The sequence below is a fragment of the Hippocampus guttulatus genome, chromosome 6 (assembly GCF_054856545.1).
Source record: "Hippocampus guttulatus isolate MCC_2025c chromosome 6, RoL_Hgut_1.0, whole genome shotgun sequence".
Lineage (NCBI taxonomy): Eukaryota > Metazoa > Chordata > Actinopteri > Syngnathiformes > Syngnathidae > Hippocampus > Hippocampus guttulatus.
In genome coordinates this window covers 3,675,511-3,697,256 of record NC_141266.1, presented here as the reverse complement: position 1 = coordinate 3,697,256, position 21,746 = coordinate 3,675,511, and the positions used below count along the sequence as shown (strand labels likewise).

The 21,746-nt window shown below is 42.0% G+C and overlaps 1 protein-coding gene across 1 annotated transcript in view; it reads right to left on the bottom strand.

The window, feature by feature from the left end:
• The window catches only part of LOC147203323 (CUB and sushi domain-containing protein 3-like), a 299,067-nt gene that overhangs the window by 141,806 nt on the left and 135,515 nt on the right, over positions 1-21,746 (bottom strand). Inside the window, exons 38-43 of the mRNA XM_086114399.1 lie at positions 20,224-20,369; positions 19,747-19,827; positions 19,259-19,372; positions 3,084-3,272; positions 2,657-2,803; positions 148-336 (exon numbers count right to left, since the gene is read on the bottom strand). Of these exons, the coding sequence (XP_085970525.1) occupies positions 148-336; positions 2,657-2,803; positions 3,084-3,272; positions 19,259-19,372; positions 19,747-19,827; positions 20,224-20,369 (866 nt within the window). The remainder of the gene's footprint in view (positions 1-147; positions 337-2,656; positions 2,804-3,083; positions 3,273-19,258; positions 19,373-19,746; positions 19,828-20,223; positions 20,370-21,746) is intronic.

The following is a 21,746-nucleotide window of genomic DNA, read 5'->3' as shown; positions in this document are numbered from 1 at the left end:
TCCTTTCCAGCAGACAACACTGCTTCGCAATAAAATCAACAGATTCGGCCCTGAGATTTCGCAGTGCCTCGCGAGCGTGTTGTGTAGAAGCTAAATGAACTAGTGTGAAGCTGGAAAAAAAAGGCTGCCCGTGGTAAATTAGCTCACCTTGACAGGCGGGAATTGGCGCGTCCCAAGTGTAATAGCCATAGGCGGTCTTCTTGCATACAGCAGTCCCCTTTCCGATCAGCTTGTATCCCCTGTCGCAGGCCCAGCGCACTGTGCTGTTCACATGACCCCCAGTTTGACTGACCACAAAACCATGTTGTGGAGAGTCAGGGGTACTGCAGTACAGTGCTGTAGAGAATTAAAAAAAATCAAATGTTGGGGAATGACAAGGAAAAGGAGGAGAATGGTTGAGAATGAAATGAAGGAGGGAAGGCAGAGGAGACAAGCGGGCAAAGAAAAAAAACAAAACAAAAAATCCCAAAACAACTAAGTCTATTCGGATAAAACAGACATGTCCAGCTCCGGGCCTGGAGGGCCACTGTCCTGCCTGTTTTCCAGCTCTCCCGCCTGTAACACACCTGATTCAGATGATCAGCTCATCAGCCAGCTCTGAAGCAGCATTAGAACGATCCTGATGATTTGAATCAGGTGTGTTGCTCCTGGGAGAGCTGGAAAACAGGCAGGACAGCGGCCCTTGAGGACCGACTTTGGACACCCCTGGGATAAGAGTTCAAATGTGTAAAGGCCAATCAAGTCAAAGGTGAGTGTCCTTTACAAAATGTATCAAACTGCCTGCTTTCATTATAATGCTTGTGTATAAAATATAATGGAGGCATAACATGAAAAGTGAATCTCTTTTGCATATTTTTCCATTATTATTGATGCATTTCAAATGGAAGAGGAGCCCCAATTGCTTTAGCATTACCTGTGTTATTAAGCAGACAATTAAGAATTGAAAGCCTTTTGAAATGGAGTGCAAAACAACACGCAGGCTGCCTGAAACGTTATTCTCTTTTTCATTGGTTTTTAGATTGTCAAAACAGTGGCTATTGTTGGCCATTTTAGTTTCTCTAGAACTAAAATTACCCGGAAACCCATAACAACATTATATCTTGTAACGACAAGAGAATATGTGGCATCTAACATCATACATATGAAATGCACAGTACGTTGCTATCTATCTATCTATATATATACACACACACACACACACCGTAAATTCCAGGCTACAGACCGCACCTGATTAAGAACCGCATGCTCAGATTTATGAAGAAAAATCAATTTTGTAATTATATGCGCCGCACCGTACTATAAACCGCTGGCCAATGAGGAGGCGGGGGTTTGCTTCTGCGTCCCTGCCGCCGTGGAGCGCCTCCGGGTGAGGCGGCTGACGCGGTCCCCCGCTGAACCCCCGCAGAAAAAAAACGCAAAATTTCTTAAGGTTAAAATAATCTCCATCTTTTTATGAGCATGATAAATGCATTTGCACAACGAAATTACGCTGAAACACATAATAAGAGGCCAGACAGAGAGATCTTGATGCGCATTTGCGTAATTACGAGGAGAAATACTGCAGCCCACGAGGCTTTAAATAGAATAATGCAAATTATATAAATGGGAAAATATATATGAAATTATTTCTATAGTCAGCCGCTTAAAAATGATCATCGTTGGCAGCTTTAGGCCCGATGCTGCGCGGCTCAAAACACAGGTAAAATGTGTTCTCTCGTGGCCGCTTGTTTTCAGTATGACGGGGGAGTCACCTTTTTTATTTACAGTCCGAGTGAGAGGCAAATCAAATATCAGAGGGTCTTCGTCCATATTTATTATTTCATCTGAAGGAATTCTCCGCTATCTTTGTTTGTGTGAATGTGCGGAACGAAGCAAGTTTGTCCTCGTAATTGGGAGGGAGCTGCTGACACAACGTCGTGCGTGCCCTAACAGACGGGCTTTTCCATTTAATGAATCTATAACACCACGACGGGCCACCTTTAAAACCTTTAAAAGCTTTGGTTGTCTTTTTACACTGGCTCAGTTCTTCTTGCCGGAGCCTCCACCTTCGCATCATCGACTCGTCGATGCCAAGATTACGGGCAGCAGCTTGATTTCCTTATTTAACTGCCAGAGTGATCGCTTTTAGTTTAAAAGCTGCATCATATGCTTTTTGTCTGGTATTCTCCATGTTGATCAGGGTTAGAAGAAAACTGAAATAAGGAAGTTGTGATTACCGGTAATCATACAATTTCATTGGACCCCTGTGTACTACTCATTCATTTTATTGGTCGACTGTTGCCGGGTAACACATTTTTCCCCCGCTACGGCAAAAAGAGCAGAAGTTGTGATTAGTCATACAATCTCATTGGACCTCAGTGAAAGACTCATTCATTTTATTCGTCCATGTTTTTCCCCCGATGGAAAAAAAAATAAAAAAATGCCTCATATTACACGCCGCAGTGTTGAAAGTGTGGAAAAAAAGTAGCGGCTTGTAATCCGGAATTTACGGTATATATATACACATAGACTGACTCTTCATGGTAATATACAAATAGTCACGTTGTAAACCCATGGAATTTTAGTATGTTATTGTTGTTTGGAGATGTAATATACAAACATGTTGCTATTTAAAAGAGAAAATAATCATAAACTGGATACATACTTTGATACTCACCCACATATCTGATGTGGAAGCCTCGTCGGTTGGTGCCGTGGTCAGATGACCAGCGCAACAGGAGCTGATGGCCAGTGGTGGTCAGATTGAATGGCGTCTCAATGTCACCACTGAGTGATGCCAGGCTCTGGCTGTAAATGTTTGGACCTTGGAAAAAAAGAGAGGAAGAGACTCAAGAAGAAGAAGTTCTGAATTAAACCTTTTGTAACGTCATATAACTACCTGCACTTATATATGGGACCAAATGGTAATATGACTTTGTGTGTGTGTAAGGGTGTGTGTGTGTGTTTTATTTGATGGCAACACTTTGAGTGTTGCCATCGCTTGAAAGAGTGAACTGCTGGAACTGCTGAAACTGAAATCCAGCCTCAAGAACAGACCATGTTCGGTGTGGATATTCAATGTACTCTGAACTCTGTAAACCCACCATCAAATATTTCCAAAATGTCAAACTCCTTTTCCGTTTGGAAGAGTTCAAAATGCAGCGAAATGTTGTAACCCTTCTCCACATTTATCAGCCAGGAGCACATCTGGAGGTTGGGGTAATTTTCAGGGTAGCCTGGGCTCAGAATTACCCCCGTTGAGTCAAAACGGACCTCGTGAGCAGGACATTGGACTAAAAAAAATCAAAAACAAGACAGCGTTAGAGCAAGATTGATTGAGATAAGCACATAAGAGAAAGTAAATGCATGGTTGTGTGAAAGAGTAAGACGAGAACACGGAGGGAAGAAGTCGTTTTTGAAGTGACATCAGTGGGGTGCAAAGCACCTGTGATTATTAATTTTATTGTTTGGCTTTGTAAAAAAGTAACATTCAAATTTAAAAAAATATTACATTTATCCAGTGATAATTTTACAGTTTGAGCCCTGCGAGTTCCAGGGACTCACTGATCAGAAAGGTATGAGTCCCATTATCTATTTAGAGAGTCCCAAATTTCGAATTCTGAAATGGTCTACTTATTCAATTGCACATGATAATAACACAAACAACAACAATATACGTTGATAATTATATTATTTCTTATAAACAACTGCTGAAATAATTTAAATAATTCAGGCATACAAGATTTGCTGAGAAATAGGTTCTTATTTCATCCCATGGTTCAGTCTTTGAGTTCATATCTCTGTAATAAACTTTCGCAACACTTGTTCGCAATACTTGTTTTAATGTCACAACTTGGCAATTGTCTGCTTTCCACGAGGTGAGGGCCGATCTGGCCAATCTCGTCTCGCGAGAACGGAAATCTCGTCACATGAGATTACTAAACACACAAAAGATTTACTATAGTTTTTTTAAATTTTTTTTTTTTTTTGGACTTAGAAATTTCCTTGCGTCCCAAAAACACACATTATTGGGAACTGTGCGTCTGGCGGGAAAATTATAAATCTAGGATGCGGGACGTAGAGGTAACGAGATGGCTGTTTATCTACAGGTCAATCAAGGAAGAAAATAAGCATAAACAGAAATTTAAAATATGGGAAAGGCAAAGCACATGCTCGAAGGAAGAAGTATAAAACTTATCTAGTCCCCTTACATTCAATCCTAATTTTTCCATAGTCCATATATATATGCTGTATATATATACGTATATACAGTCAAACCTCGGTTTTCGTCCATAAGCCGTTCCAGAAGGCTGTTCGAAAACCAAAATTGTTCGAAAACAGAAACCACGCTCTTTTTAAAATAAAAATGTTTACTGAACACATTTGCTCACAATGGAAAGCGACACGAGGAAGCGTCACTTCCTTGTGTAAGGAAGGCGAGAGGGGTCAAATGGTGCATTCAAGTGTGCTCAGTTTGTTCGAGAACCGAAATTTGTTCATCATGCGAGGCATTAAAAAACTCGAAATTTTTGGTCGAAAAACGAGACGTTCGAAAACCGAGGTTTGACTATATATATATATATATATATATATATATATATATTAGAGCTGTCAGTTTAGCACGTTTTTATTGGCATTAATTTAAAAGAATTTTAATTGAATTAATTTTTTTCTCGCGAGATTAACGCGGCACACGTCACAGCGGATGTTACGTTGCTCTATAAATAAACCAGAAACAAAACAACAAGCGCGCTGCACAGGTCCACGCACGTTTGTTTTGCCAGCCACGGCAGCGCAAGACACCGAAAACAGATACTTAAAGGCTTTATGACTGGAAAGTTTACTTTTAAAAAGTTGCCAGATTGTTCCACTGACAAGACCAAAGTTACATGGATGTTTTGCAGTCGTAAACTGAGCTATCATCATAGCACGTCGAGTCTGAAATACCACTTAATGGCCAAGCACACACCTGACGTGAGTACTCCGCCCACTCGTCTAAGACAGACAGCTATGGATCATTTCAAAGCGAAGAAAATGGATGACACGACGAAGAACACATTTGCTGAAGCCATAGCTAAATGTATGGCGACTGCGTGCAAGCCTGTCAACATTGTCCACAGCTCAACTCAAGCTGAAATCATTCGCATTGCATCTGACAACTCTACTACGGATTGCCAGCGAGAGCCTGCATTACAAGCTGTGTACAGATATTGTACGGAGCGGAGAAGGCTAAGGTACACCAAGCGGGAGAAGACACTGTTTCGGGAGAGAAATAAGAGACTAGGTTGATGAGCCTCTGGTGAATAAAGAGCAGGTAGCCTGTCGAATACGATGTATGCCACTGACGCGATTGTTACTTGTTTGGAACTATTTTTTGTGGAAGGTTACAGTGTTCCGTGTCCATATAAATAAAGCGGGTGGAGCTTCTCTGTGTTCGTCTGACAGTGACGGTGCGCTGAGGCACGTCGAGAGATCAGCGATGCAGTGGTAGCGACTGAGCGAACACACTGAAAATAAAACGTCTCCAGTGTTGTCATCGAACCAAGTGTAGTCATCCGAAATGATGTCTACACAAAACCGTAGAGAGACTTCCGCGCAAGAAGGACCAACAGAATCAACATAGCCTGACTGCTGTGTTCAAAGCAAACTTGAGAAAAACGAAGTATGCAACCATGGCTTAAATCCACTATATTCTGAGTACTAGTTTACCTTAGATGTTTATAATGTTATATTGCTCTGTTTTAATTCCATAAAAAGAGCTGTTCAAGCAGCTGTTGTGTGACAAAATATTTTTTCACTGTTGTTGATGGACAGTAATATTGTGTGAGAGATTATGTATGAATAACTGCTCCAAGTGAAAAATGTTCATGTAAAATTCATTCATTCATTCATTCATTTTCCGAACCGCTTAATCCTCACTAGGGTCGCGGGGGGTGCTGGAGCCTATCCCAGCCGTCTTCGGGCAGTAGGCGGGGGACACCCTGAACTGGTTGCCAGCCAATCGCAGGGCACAAAGAGACGAACAACCATGTGCACTCACATCACACCTAGGGACAATTTAGCGTGTTCAATCAGCCTGCCTTGCATGTTTTTGGAACGTGGGAGGAAACCGGAGTACCCGGAAAAAACCCATGCAGGCCCGGGGAGAACATGCAAACTCCACACAGGGAGGCCGGAGCTGGAATTGAACCCGGTACCTCTGCACTGTGAAGTCGACGTGCTAACCACTGGACTACCGGGCCGCCGTTCATGTAAAATTGAAAATCGAAATTGTTATTTCAGTAAATATTTGCATTTTGCACAGAAAACTGATTCATGATTCCATGTTGATGAGAGCATTAAAATGTGGAAAAATAGGACAAAAAAAATACAAAAAGGAAATTCAGAAAGGACAAAAAATGCGTGAGTAATCACGACTAATTTTTAGTTAATTTGAGGTAATTATGACAGTTGCATTTTAATTAGATTAAATATTTTAATCGTTTGACAGCTCTAATATATATACACACACATTTTCTGATTCGCTTTATCCTCACAAGGGTCGCGGGGGGTGCTGGAGCCCGATACCTGAACTGGTTGCCAGCCAATCGCAGGGCACACAGAGACGAACAACCATTCGTGCTCACACTAACACCTAGGGACAATTTGGAGTGTTCAATCAGCCTGCCATGCATGTTTTTGGAATGTGGGAGGAAACTAACAGAAACTCCACACAAGAAGGCCGGAGCCGGAATTGAACCCTGCACCTCTGCACTGTGAGGCCAACACGCAGTCGACCTTTCCTATATGTGATATAAAAAAATAAAACAACAAAACCAAGTTTAATCAAGACACAATTGTGTTAAATGTGTGCAAACTACAGTTATAAATCGGTGTTATACTTTTCTGTGTCCAAGTTTTAACTTGGCTGAAAAGAAATATTGACTCAATTATTCATATAGTTGACTAAAATTGTTTTGTTTTCAGTCAACTAAAATTAGACTAATACTAAAATACAATCAAATGCCTACATTATGACTGACACTTTAATTAATTTTAGTGTATAGAATATTACTAAAATTAAAATGTCTTGTCAAAATTAACACTGGAAAAACGCAAAATAGATCATAAAAGAGCAACATAGATCACGGCTGCGAATAAGAGTGACTTCGCTTGTGTGGGAACACTTTGGTTTTTGCAAGAATGGAGATCGTCTTGAAGAGACAGTTGCCATGTATCGCCTTTGCAAATGCCCAGTGAAATATAACGGGAACACAACAATTTGTGGATGCATTTCGACAGTTGTTGTGCCAAAGCCCTGCGGGAGCGTGCACACATTTAGTGAAGCGGTGCAACGTTACTTGCTTGTTTTCATTTTAAAGACACGAAGAGCACACTCTGTGTTTTTCGGTTTTCAGATTTAAAAACAAGGTTTTCATTTTTTTGAAAAAGTGCTTGCATTCAACATTAAATAGAAGTGTGGAGAAGCAAAAACAAGCAAGTACTGTCTGCACTGGCGTTTGGCAGTTGACTCGAGGTGTGTTCACTGACCACCTATCCAGTAGGGCATCTCAAAAATCCATAGAACTCCTAATTCACTGCACCAAACAGATGTGACTAGTACGTGAGCACTTTGAATGGGGCACGTGAAAATTATGTACTGTATCATGTATTTGATGCACCAAAGAACAGCTGCATGTTTCTACCCAACTCAACTGTATTTATAGAGCACTTTCAAACAGCCATCACTGCATACAAAGTGCTGTACATGGAACAACTAACATATACAACAGTAAAGCAACAAATCGGTAACAAAGACTGTAGAAAGCATCGAACAGCAAAACCAAGAACAAATCTAAGTCATGCTGAGTCAAATGCCGAAGAATACAAGTGAGTTTTGAGGTGGGTTTTAAAGATGGGCAGCGAGGAGGCTTGCCGAATATTCAGTGGGAGGTCATTCCAGAGAGAGGGACCAGCAACAGAAAAGGCTCGATCCCCTCTGAGCCTCAGTTTAGTTCTTGGTATTTCTAATAATATCTGGTCCGCAGACCTGAGGTGCCGGGCAGGTGTGTAGGGGCGGATGAGCTCGGAAAGGTAAGGTGGCACGAGGTCATTTAGAGATTTGAAAACAAATAAGAGCATCTTGAAAATAACTCTAAAATGTAGAGGGAGACAGTGAAGGGATGCCAGAATCGGAGTAACTGTATGTGCTCACTCTTACGAGTACCAGTAAGGAGGCGAGCAGCGGCATTCTGGACCAGCTGAAGGCGCTTAATGGAGGACTGGCTGACTCCAAAGTAAAGGGCATTGCAGTAATCGAGCCGGGATGTGACGAAGGCATGAATTACTGTCTCAAAGTGTTCATGAGAGAGGAGAGGTTTTACTTTGGCCAGCTGTCTAAGGTGAAAGATGCTGGATTTAACAACGGCACCAATTTGCCGGTCAAGTTTGAAATCACTGTCGAGTTTAAGACCCAAGTTTGAGACTGTTAACTTAAGATAAGGGGACAGGGGGCCCAAGTCTACAGGATGGGATGTACGAGGGCCACTGGGACCAAACAGTATCACCTCTGTCTTCTTTTCATTGAAATTCAAGAAATTGTCAACTCAAGCTGCAGGGACAGAGGATTCAACATTTTTTGCTTGTTCTCTTGCACTTTGTTTATGGTAGAATATGAAAAAATCTAGCCTGTTCTGGTATATTAATGTTTTGTTGTTGTTGTTTTTTTTTTTACATTTCAAAATCAGTAAAGCTGAATTGGTTTTAAAATGAAATCCAATGAAAATGTGTCTGTTTATTTGGAGTTACCTTGAATATAGTATCGGCTTATTTCCAGAAAACAAAACAAAACATCCTTACTAGAACAAAATAACGTCTCAAAATATCATATTGGAATCACTTTTATCATATTGAATTATATTGCTCAAAAAAAGTGATTGCTTTGTGTCAAATCGTTAGGCGTTACATTGATAGTGTCCGGCGGGTTTGGAAGGTGTTCCCTCCAGAGCCGCACCTGTCTCTTATCATCATCGTTATTCTGCTGCTTTAAAAGCTCAGCCACACCGCCAACTGGCGGTCAGATTATTAGCCCTGCTCAGAACTTTCTCTCCAAGTACTTAATTTTCCAGACATCCTTGATATTTTGCCGCATAGATTTTCGCCACGCTACAGAATACTTTTTATGGAAGCATTTTCTTGTTGTGTATTCTTAGTTTGTATTTGTGCATTGGATTGCCTTGTCCTTTGACATCACGAGCATTTTTTTTTTTGTTCCTTGTCTTTTGCAAACATTGACAGCGATCGATGATCATAACTGTTTGTTTGGAAATATTTGACAAGATCTCTTCATGTGCTTGTCGACTGTAGGCAGAATCAAATCACATCACACATCACATTTGCATAATTTGTTTACTGGTCTTCAAATGGCTGTAAAGTAATTATAAATGTTTTAAAAAATGTCAATGCTCATCAGCCGTTCCCTCAAAGAAACCAAACTTCTCCCAACTCTGCATTTATTCTGTGCAGTGAAGCCCAAATATGCCACAGAGGTAACAAGAACAAAAATGTTTTATGAATAATTAAAATATGTCAAATGAAACATGGTTTATATTGCTATAAACAACAATGTTTTAATTAAGACAGCGATAATCAACTTGGGCGGCCCGGTAGTCCAGTGGTTAGCACGTCGGCTTCACAGTGCAGAGGTACCGGGTTCGATTCCAGCTCCGGCCTCCCTGTGTGGGGTTTGCATGTTCTCCCCGGGCCTGCGTGGGTTTTCTCCGGGTGCTCCGGTTTCCTCCCACATTCCAAAAACATGCCTGTCAGGCTGATTGGACGCTCTAAATTGTCCCTAGGTGTGAGTGTGGGCGTGGATGGTTGTTCGTCTCTGTGTGCCCTGCGATTGGCTGGCAACTGATTCAGGGTGTCCCCCGCCTACTGCCCGAAGACGGCTGGGATAGGCTCCAGCACCCCCCGCGACCCTAGTGAGGATCAAGCGGTTCGGAAAATGGATGGATGGATAATCAACTTGAGGGTTGAGCTGCAAAACCTGTTTTTTTATGGGTCGCATTATGCTGCATGTGTTTTGCACATCTGAGTCACAGTCAGACGTTTTGGATTTTAATTGATGTATGTCGATCATGCCAGGCTTGCTTTGATATTGGCAGATATTCAATACATGTCCGTTTTTGAGCCAAAATTCAGAAAAGATGTGATTCTGACATACTGGAGGGCAGGGGTCACCAATATGGTGCCTGTGAGCATCAGGCAGCCCCCAAGCACCCCATGAGTAGCCTATGGGCCTGTTCTGAAAAGAGCTAACGAGTAATGGGACATTGTGATTTCTTCGGAATATTGGAGAAGTGATCATTATCTTTTAATCACAAACAACGATATTATTTGAGGTAACACCTTTTTTGTGCTGATTTCGAATCTGGGGGTTTGGTTCAGCAAACAGGTGGAATTCTTTTCTCAAACAATAGGTCAAACTGAAAAAACAAAACAAAAAAAGAAAATATCTCAAATACCTGATGTTTGAAGATTTTTTTTTCCAATCATCGTCAAAATTACATTTAGGGACACAATAAGTGATTGTATATACAGTAAATATTCTCTCGTGCGGACTCGTGTTTGCGCTGTCCAATTTGTCCTGATAACAGAAATTCCTCATTTGGGAAATGAGCATGGTACATGTCCTTTATGAACCTGCAAGTATGTTGACAAAATGCATGTGTAACAACACAATCAATAAAATACAAAAGCATACTGTCCAAAAACTGTTTATATAACAAAAACTGCAATACAGGTGTATCAAAAAAAAAAAAATCACAACAGTAAAATACGTACATTATTTTAATGTTTATTTTTTTCTGTCTTGGGAAGAAAAAAATGTATTTTGGATTGTTTTGTTGGATGCATTCTTTGGTTTATGACAATGTTTGCCTGCGTGTCATACAGTTTTCTTGCTAGTTGCAAGTAAGTGTCCCGTTGATCACCGATGTCTGGTAATTCTTGTGCATACTGAAGGATTTTTGTTGCCATTTGCATTGCTTCCTTGCTGGATGGTGGCTTGTCATCAGGAGTTGAATCAATGCTTTGTTGTTTAAAGTTTCGTAGATTTGCGTCTTTCCGACTCCAAGTGTCTGCTGGATCTTTTTAACTTTGTGTCCAGCCTTGCTCAAACGGATGCATTTAACTCGCTCCTCTCCAGTCGTTACAGTTCTTCTACGTTTCAGTGCGATGATCTACACGACGTAAGTGACTAAAGTTAAAATCTTTCGCAATTACAGTAAAACGCACGCCAATAAAAACTCACTTGCACGTCGTGATTTAGAATCTGATGATCGAAAAACGCGAAGTTAAAACTTGTTTCAGTGTTGTCTTTTCAGTCGCATCGGGTGGGCGTTGCGTGTATTTAAGCTCCCGCGGCATTACACCTCCATCCGGGTTACGGGTAGTGGAATTTCCGCTTACGCAAGTTCCGGTAACATGTAATATCGTAGTCAAAATGTTAATGCATAGGTTTTCATTCCGGGTGAAGGATATTCCTTTCCATAGAATTCCGGGCATGGGAATATTTACTGTATATATATATATATATATATATATATATATATATATATACAGTATATATAAATCCTCGTCTCACCCCTCGGGTGGTGTCCGTCCCTCATTCAGCTCGGGTCCTCTACCAGCTTGAGGGTTCTGCGCAGTATCCTTGCTGTTCCCAGCACTGCACATTTCTGGACTGAGATGTCCGATGTTGTTCCCGGGATCTGTTGCAACCACTCATCTAGTTTGGGGGTCACTGCCCCGAGTGCTCCGACCACCACAGGCACGACTGTCACCTTTACCTTCCAGGCTCTCTCCAGCTCCTCTCTGAGCCCTTGGTATTTCTCGAGTTTCTCGTGTTCCTTCTTTCTGATGTTTCCATCACTTGGGACCGCTACATCCACTACAACGGCTTTCCTCTGCCCTTTATCTATGATCACGATATCTGGTTGGTTCGCTATTACCATCTTGTCAGTCTGGATCTGGAAGTCCCACAGGATCTTCGCTCTGTCATTCTCCACCACCTTCGGAGGTGTTTCCAGTCCATACTCCGCACAGATGTTTCGGTAGACTATGCCAGCCACCTGGTTATGGCATTCCATGTAGGCTTTCCCTGCCGGCATCTTACACCCTGCAGTTATGTGTTGGATCGTCTCAGGTGCCTCTTTGCACAACCTACACCTTGGGTCTTGTCTGGTGTGGTATATCTGGGCCTCAATGGCTCTGGTGCTCAGGGCCTGCTCCTGAGCAGCCAGGATGAGTGCCTCTGTGTTGTCCTTCAGGCCAGCCCTCTCTAGCCACTGATAGGACTTCTTGAGATCAGCCACTTCAGTTATGGTCCGGTGGTACATCCCGTGTCGGGGCTTGTCCTCCCATGATGGTCCCTCTTCCAGCGCCTCATCCTCTGTTCCCCATTGTCTGAGACATTCTTTGAGTACGTCATCCGTTGGAGCCTTCTCCTTGATGTATTCATGGAGCTTGGATGTTTCATCCTGAACACTGGCTCTCACACTCACTTGTCCCCGGCCTCCTTCCTTTCGGCTTGCGTACAGTCTCAGGGTGCTGGATTTGGGATGGAACCCTCCATGCATGGTTAGGAGCTTTCGGGTCTGAACGTCCATGGTCTGAATCTCTTCCTTTGGCCACCTTATTATTCCTGCAGGGTATCTGATCACTGGCAGGGCATAGCTGTTTATTGCCCAGGTCTTATTCTTGCCATTGAGCTGGCTTCTTAGGACTTGCCTCACTCGCTGGAGGTATTTGGCCATAGCCGCTTTCCTTGTTGCCAGTTCGAGGTTGCCATTGGCTTGTGGTATATCGAGGTACTTGTAGCTGTCCTCAATGTCTGCTATTGTTCCTTCAGGGAGTGAGACCCCTTCAGTGCGGACTACCTTTCCTCTCTTAGTCACCATCCGACTACATTTCTCAAGCCCGAATGACATCCTGATGTCGCTGCTGTAGATCCTGGTTGTGTGGATCAGGGAATCTATGTCCCTTTCGCTCTTAGCATACAGCTTTATGTCATCCATGTAGAGGAGGTGACTGATCGTATCTCCATTTCTGAGGCGATATCCATAGCCTGTCTTGGTGATTACTTGGCTGAGGGGGTTCAGTCCTCTGCAGAACAGCAGTGGGGAGAGTGCATCACCTTGGTATATGCCACATTTGATGGACACTTGGGTAAGTGGCTTGCCATTGGCTTCAGTTGTGGTTTTCCACATCCTCATCGAGTTCGCAACGAAGGCTCTTAGGGTCCTGTTCACCTTATACAACTCCAAGCATTCAGTGATCCATGTATGTGGCATCGAGTCATAGGCTTTCTTGTAATCAATCCAGGCTGTGCACAGGTTGGTATGTCGGGACCTGCAGTCTTGTGCGACTGTTCTGTCAACCAGGAGCTGATGTTTGGCTCCTCTGGTATCTCTACCAATGCCCTTCTGTGCTTCGCTCATGTATTGATCCATGTGTCCACTTAGGTTGCTGTGCTCCTCTCTCAGGGTCACCAGCCATTGTTCACTGCTGTTATGTGCAACCTCCTTCTCCCATATGCCTTTCCAGTACCTTTCAGTTTCCAGTCTTGGTGGGTCAGCTCTGTTGTTAGGACCCTGCCACTGAGCGTACACTTTCGCAGGTTGTGTTGCGAACAACCTGTTTATTCGTCTGGCCTCATTCTCTTTCATGTACCGCTTTAGGCGGCTGGACAAGGCTTGGAGCCTTTGTTGGGCAGTTTCGAGTGCTTCAGGTATGGTCATCTGGATTTACCTCTCGGGTATCGGCCTTTTCATCACACCTCTCTGGGCCTCTGTCAATTGACTCACATCTTTCCGAGCCGCCTTGATCTTAGCCTCCAACCGTCTTTTCCATGGTGGGTAACGTATCTCATGGCTCCCATGGTTGCTCTTATAGCCAAGCATCTCTAGGATTACTGATGCTGAAGCGTATATCAGCTCATTAGTTTCTGTGATCGTTATGGTAGGGATCGCCCTCAGTGCTGCATTCACACTTTCCATGAGACTTTCAGGTGGTACTTCACATAGCCGTTGTAATCGGTTTCTCGGTTGCCCAGCTTTCATTCTCGCCATGATCTTAGCTTTCAGGTCAGTTGCTGCCTCGCTCAGCATTTCATTCATTGGGGCTGGCCTCCCAATCTCATCATCAGCATTCATTGGGGCTTGCCTCCCAATCTCTGGTATGACCTCCTCCTCTGATCTGGCAGCCTGGGACCCATCACCATGGAACCTGCGTTGTACCTCATCAATCTCAAGTTGTGACAGCAGTTGTTGTTTCTGGATGTTGGAACATTGAGCTACTCGTTGTTTCATGGTCAACCGTGACTGTGGGTTTCGAAGTAACCATTTAGCCCACATTCCAACAGAGCCATGTTATCGCATCTCGCCCATCTCCGCTTTGTTTGTCAAGGTGCTCTGGTTCCCCAGCACCTGACGCAGACCTTGTTTGGCTGGGCGACGTCTGAGCCGTGAAGGATCTTGCCCAAGGACCCACACTGGATGGTGTTATTTATATATGCTCATTTTTTTGCCCCAAGCAGGATTCGAACCACCGTCTCCCGTATGCCAAACCGATGCCTTGCCAACTGAGCTATCCACCTCAGTTTTATATATATATTAATGAATTATGTTTCATTGCTTTTATGAAATTAAAGAAATACAATAAAGAAATCCAGTTTTTGATGTCATTTGTAATTTGAGGATTTGAAAAATCAACAACATAGAAAGTGCATAACATGCACCTTATCTGGGCAACAAACAAAGTGCAATAAAACAGCAGCCTTTTGAAAAAGTATATAAATTCAAATTCATACAGTTTAAGTTTGATTTCTGTGCCAATGCCAAGCAAGTCAGTGAAAGCGTAAAACGCAGCAGCATCCTCTCATCTTTTGACATGCAACCAACGCAGCTATTCTCGGACCAGTATTAACCCAAAGTGTCATTCTAAATATATACTGAACTGACAAAAATCTGAAATCACTATATATATATGAGCAAGAAAGACGCCTTCTCATTAAGGCCACTCCTATCCTTCCTGGAAGAAATCAAAACCTGGATGGCACAAAATTTCTTGAAATTCAATGAAAAGAAGACAGAGGTGATATTGTTTGGTCCCAGTGGCCCTTGTACATCCCATCCTGTAGACTTGGGCCCCCTGTCTCCTTATCTTCAGTCAACAGTCTCAAACTTGGGCCTTAAACTGGACAGTGATTTCAAACTTGATCGGCAAATTGGTGCCGTTGTTAAATCCAGCTTCTTTCACCTTAGACTTCTGGCCAAAATAAAACCTCTCCTCTCACATGAACACTTTGAGACAGTAATTCATGCCTTTGTCACATCCCGGCTCGATTGCTGCAATGCCCTTTACTTTGGAGTCAGCCAGTCCTCCATTAAGCGCCTTCAGCTGGTCCAGAATGCCGCTGCTCGCCTCTTGACTGGTACTCGTAAGAGGGAGCACATAACTCCTACTCTGGCATCCCTTCACTGGCTCCCCATACATTTTAGAGTTATTTTCAAGAGCCTCTTATTTGTTTTCAAATCTCTGAATAATCTCGCGCCACCTTACCTCTCTGAGCTCATCCGCCGCTACACACTTGCGCCTCAGGTCTGCGGACCAGACATTATTAGAAGTACCAAGAACTAAACTGAGGCTCAGAGGGGATCGAGCCTTTTCTGTTGCTGGTCCCTCTCTCTGGAATGACCTCCCACTGAACATTTGGCAAGCCTTCTCGCTGCCCATCTTCAAAACCCTCCTCAAAACTCACTTGTATTCTTTGGCATTCGACTCAGCATGACTTAGATTTGTTCTTGGTTTTACTGTTTGGTGCTTTCTACCGTCTTTATTACCGATTTGTCTTACTGTTTATTGTGCATGTTATATTGCTCCATGTACAGCACTTTGTATGCAGCGATGGCTGTTTGAAAGTGCTCTATAAATACAGTTGACTTGACTTGACTTGACTATAAAAACAGCCACTTTGTTCCTAAATATGTGCTGATGACAGGATTGTGTTCTTACCCGTTTAATGTGACTTCTGCTTTCGGACATCACTGGTCAGCTTCTAAACATCTCGCTACAGTGCAAACATTCAGGCAATCTTTCCGCCTTGGCAATGAATGCAAATGATTCGGTCCAAGAATCGTTGAATCCTCATTTCTCCTCATTTCTTTTTCTATTTTCCCATTGTGATCCATGGCACATCACACAGCCGTCATTTATTTATTTTACAATAGCCACCTGCCTAGCATCCCTCCCTGCTATTAGAAACATGTGTCGCAGGCTATGACGCACATTTTCGTTGACAGAAATGTTGAAATTTCATATTTATTCTCAACATTTTTACATCATTGGAAGAATGTTTGTGTCATGTTTGTCCTGCTATAGAAACCATATTAAAAAAAAATACATGTCCCTCCCCCATCTTTTTCCATTTTCAAACATTTCAAACCACTCGGGAGGCGCTAAAAATGTATTATTATTATATTATTATAAAGAGCTGCATACGGCAAACAATCCAGGATGTCCTTTTCTCATCCAATACCAATGTAATTAATTCCGGTCTTCTAAATATTAAATATTGAAGAAACAGAATGTGTACCGCAATAAAGAAGAAATGGAAATAATAGAAGTCTTAACAGAAAACAAAGCAGAGAATAATTATTTGTTCCTCCCTTATCAGCAAGCTGCTGACAGGAAATGGTCCCTTTACAACCTGGCTACAGCAGCCTTCTGGATGTGAATAGCAGGTCAACTCAAATTACGTTCAATTTAAGATGTCCCAATGAGAGCAATTAGCTTTGCGTAAGAGGTGGCGCGGGGACAGAGCATATCCAATAAAAGAAAAAGTGATGAATTCTTGATGACGGTAATGAGGTGATCCATGAAAATGTCACACGCAGCAAACAACTCTAAAATAGGTTATTCTAGTATAAACCTGAAGGTAGGTAAGAAGTGGATCTAAACTGTATTGTCCTGCATTTGTCTCCCATATACAATATAGAACTGTATATGAGAAACTTCAATGTCAAAAATGCACAGTTTTCATCATAACATACTGTATATAAGGCGGTTGACTGGTTAGCACGTCCACCTCACAGTGCAGATGTCGTGGGTTCGATTCTGGGCTCTGGCCTTCCCGTGTGGCGTTTGCATGTTCTCCGCGTGCCCGCATGGTTTTTCTCGGGTTTCCGCTCACATTCCAAAAACATACATGGTAGGTTAATTGAACGCTCAAAATTGTCGCCAGGTGTGATTGTGAGTGCGAATGGTGTCCATCTGCCCTGCGATTGTCTGGCAACCAGTTCAGGGTGTCTACTGCCTGAAGACAGCTGGGATAGGCTCCAGCAATGTATTACGAAGACAAAAGAAGGCATCCACTTTCTTTCTTTTTTTTTTTTCTTCAATTAAAGCACAGGTGTCAAAGTCCAATCCTCTAGGGCCGGTATGCTGCATGCATTATTCAAGCGCTCCCTGGCTGCAACACACCTGATTCAAATGACAGCTCATCAGCAAGCTCTGTCGGAGCCTGATAATGATCCTGATCATTTGGATCAGGTGTGTTGCAGCAGGGAGACATGGAAAACATGCAGGACACCGGACTTTGGCACATGTCAATTAAACGTTAGAACCTTTAACGTGGCTCTAAGTCAACAGTGGTTCAAATCGAGAAAAAAAAATACATATCTTATTATTGGCTTTAGAAAGTCAGAAAATTCAAAAATCCCATCTTTTTCAACCAATACCGATCAGCTGAAAACCATGCGATTGGCCTTGCCGATCTGGATCAAGGACATCTCTACCACTAGGCGTAGTGTTGACAAAGGGATTAATTGTTTTGTTTTATCTTACAGTGAAATGACAAAGCATGAAGACACATTGTAAGCACATTCACACTGAGAAAACTAAACAGGTTGATATGGTGTTGATAGTGATTTCATTCATGTTTATATTGAATATTTGATTATATTAAAATATTCATCATAGTGTTTGTCAAATGCGCCTGCATGGGTTTTCTTCGGGTACTCCGGTTTACTCCCATATTTCAAAAACATGCATGTCAGGCTGATTGAAGACTCTAAATTGTCCCTAGGTGTTATTGTAAGCACAAATGGTTTGTTTGTTTGTTTGTGGGTGCCCTGCGATTGGCTGGCAACCATTTCAGGGTGTCCACCACCTACTGCCCGAAGACGGACGGCTGGGATAGGCTCCAGCATGCCCTTGTGAGGATAAAGCAGTTTGGATAATGAATGAATGGATGGATGGATGGATGTTTGTCATGTCATTTGTTGAGGTTTGGGGTATTATTTTCAGCTATTATTATGTGTTATATTTTTGCAGATTGAATTCTATATTTTCAGCTGTTTCCCTGAACTTAAACAACTTGTATTCTAAAAAAAGTTTGATTTTAAATAAAAATATGATCTATTGCGAAATGACCTGTTTGTTACATGCAGGAGCATTGTCAACTGGAATTTCAAGCGCACTTTTTTTTAACTTGAGTAGTTGGTTTACACCATAGAATGTTCTGCTCACAAGTAGCGACACATAGAAAAAGTAGAATTATGTGTCCTTTTGTGACAAACCTCTTTTGTTTCGCTTCACTGAGTTGTATCCAACATAACTTATAATGTCAACAGAGGCCCAAATGCTGCGATCTCCTCACAGAAGGTTGTTCGTGAAAGAGCATTTCAAGTTTATCGGATGTGTTGAAACAACATACACACTGGCATTACAATGAAGCAGGAACACCAGTTTGCACAACACATTTTCAGTGCCAATAACTCATACTGTTACGTTGTTATAAGTTATGTCCAGTTTGTTGCTTAACTTGATTAAACATACATTGGTATGTGCAAAAAAATTCTCATGGCAAATTCTCGACAAAGACTCTTATGTAGAATGACCTTCTTTTTTTTGATAATTTTACAGTGCAACACTGATCTTGGGTCCGCTATGTCTACTTTACAAGTGTCAGTGAATTCAGAGCTGCTGATGCCATATCTTATACAAAAGAAGACCCAGGTCATTGTCTGTTGAATGATGCAAACTGCAGTCAACCTCAGCAGGCAGATGAAGTATGTGTACACTTACCACATGAACACGTGCAAAACAACTTCGAACTGTTTCTCAAGCTCATTTGAATTTGTTCTTGTCAGTCGTGCACGCACAGCGTGAGTGTATTTGACCTGAGGCATTGTTAATAATATAAAAAGAGACTCAGACAAAAAAAAATAAAAACAACCTTGACAGACTGGTGGGGGTCCATCCATCTGAAGCCGCTCTCCAAGTCGACAGGTCAGAATCTCACTCCCAACCAATGTGAAGCCTGGCAGGCATGAGTACTGAATAATGTCCCCTGTAAGGGGGACACACACGCACATACACAGACACACACACAGGTCACGGCTACGTATGGGAAGAACATGAATAGCAGAAACATCCATCTCTCACAAGACACAAGCACATGCTTGCTTCCTTCTCACCACCATGACAGCAATCACGAACACATTTTATAATGAAGTTTGACGTCCACGCTTGAGGCATTTCATAAAAAGTGACGAGCAGTTTGATTTCTAATTCCCCACACTGACACATCCCTCTAATAAATATAGGTAGATGACAGGATAAAAAGTGGAAAGTAACTTTACAAAAAAAAAAAAAAAGACAGACAAAAACCCATGATGAATGTTTTTGACATAGAATCTCAACCACGCCCACGATGAAACAAACCTATTTCAAAGTGGTTGTCATCGGTTAGAACGGTGGCGTTGGCAACAGGAAGGGGTGGCTGACATTTTCTCAGTTGGTATGCTGTAGGGGAGGGCACACTCATCATCAGCGAATCTTGATTGGCTCATAAATTGTCAACTTTCACTGTTCATTCAGGATCATCAAAATGCTCTCACTAAATTAGCTGAGAGGAGACATTTTATTATTAATCGAGTTCTATTGAAAATGGGTGTTTTATTAGCAGACAAAATAAGTAAGAAAGCATTTATCATCCCATGTCAGGAAAAAAAAGAGGAAGGTCAAATCATGACTGAATCAAATGCTAAAAATCGTGATGGTTGTGAAAGGAATATTGGATCTCCCGCACTTTTTTTTTTTTTAATGAACTGTGTAGTCGAGCTGGAGATCTAATTGGAAAGGGACATGTGAAGAGTGTCAAATAAGGTCTTCACTTTGTGGTATGAAAGGGCGAACTACCGTAATAATTCAGCACAAAGAAGCCGCTTGTACTGAAGTCACTGTGGAACTTGATGAGGATCTGATTGGCGGTAGTGGATATCGAGTCCTGCGCAGAGCTGCCACTGAATTGACCAATCTGAGGTGAGGTTTGGTCGGGTCCATCCCTGCAAAGTAAGCGAAATCGTGATGGGTGATGTGGAAATTTTAAAGGGAAAGAGACAAGGTATACAAATAAGGCACCTAGGCATTGATTTCCTAAAGGTTTTTATGTGCAAAAACATTCAGAAATTCAGTTGCTCATAATATAGAAGCTGGTCTGCTAACCAGGCATATCCAAAATGCAGGAAAATAAATAAATAATGCAACCTATATAGCCTATTGAATTGGAATTTCTCGATGATCGAAATCAGTGGTTCTTAACTTGGGTTCGATCGAACCCCAGGGGTTCGGTGAATCGGTCTCAGGGGTTTGACAGAGTCTCTGCGATGGAGGTTAAGACACACCTGACTCAACATGTCAATTAGTTATGACATGCTCGCTTGTCCATCGCTGGCTGCAGATGATCACATTACATTGCTTGTCCAATCAGTGCAGTAGGAAATTTAATTCGCTCAGTAGTCAACGTGTGACTGTCGTGATAGTACGCCATACAATTTAAAAAAACTATACTTAGGCCATGTAATTGTTTTTACTTTTTTTCTGTTTTTCATAAATGTGTGTTTTTTAATGTCTTGAATTAGTAAAATATACATTTTTTTTATTTTTCACTAATGAAAGGTTCAGTGAACGTGCATATGAACTGGTTGGGTTCGGTACCTCTAACAAGGTTAAAAAACACTGATCTAAATGCTGACTTGGAGCCAATCACAGGTGTGTTGTGCCAAGATTTAAACACATGACGGTTAGATTCACTGAATTCACGTGTACTCTGCATCAATTAAATCAAACAGTGTTTTGTATGCAGTTGGTTGACTTCCCAAAATGATCTGATTGACAGATTTCTTTTCATTCATAAAATATCCTAATTTTAAATCTGATTTTGCATAGGGCTGGGCATGACATCATTAGCTATCCTCATAAACCCATGATCAATATCAATAGAAAATATGTTTGATAGAATGATAGAGATGTTAAAAAAAAATCTTGTGAGGAAAAAAAAAAACAGATTCTGACCTGCAAGTCATTCTGCAGGATGTCGGCAGAGGCCACCGCATTGTGCCACAGTTACATGTATGTGAGAGGACATTTTAAGCACATAAGTGTCACGGTTGATTTATTTGGGACCAATATGTGGCTCTGTAGGGCTCCTCCTACAGAGGCACACCTGTTGGTTATCATGTCATGAGTAAGTTTTCTGTTAAAGGGACTCCTGGCCATTGATGCTGTTTCTGTTGCCGTCTCTGTTGCTGTCACTACTTCTGTTGGTTTGTGTTTATCACGTCCGATTTTTTTACTTATGCCATGGGTTTTGTTGTTACTTTGAATTCTTGTTGTTTGTAGGACTTTGCTTGTTTTGGATTTGGTTTTCTCAGTGTTTGATT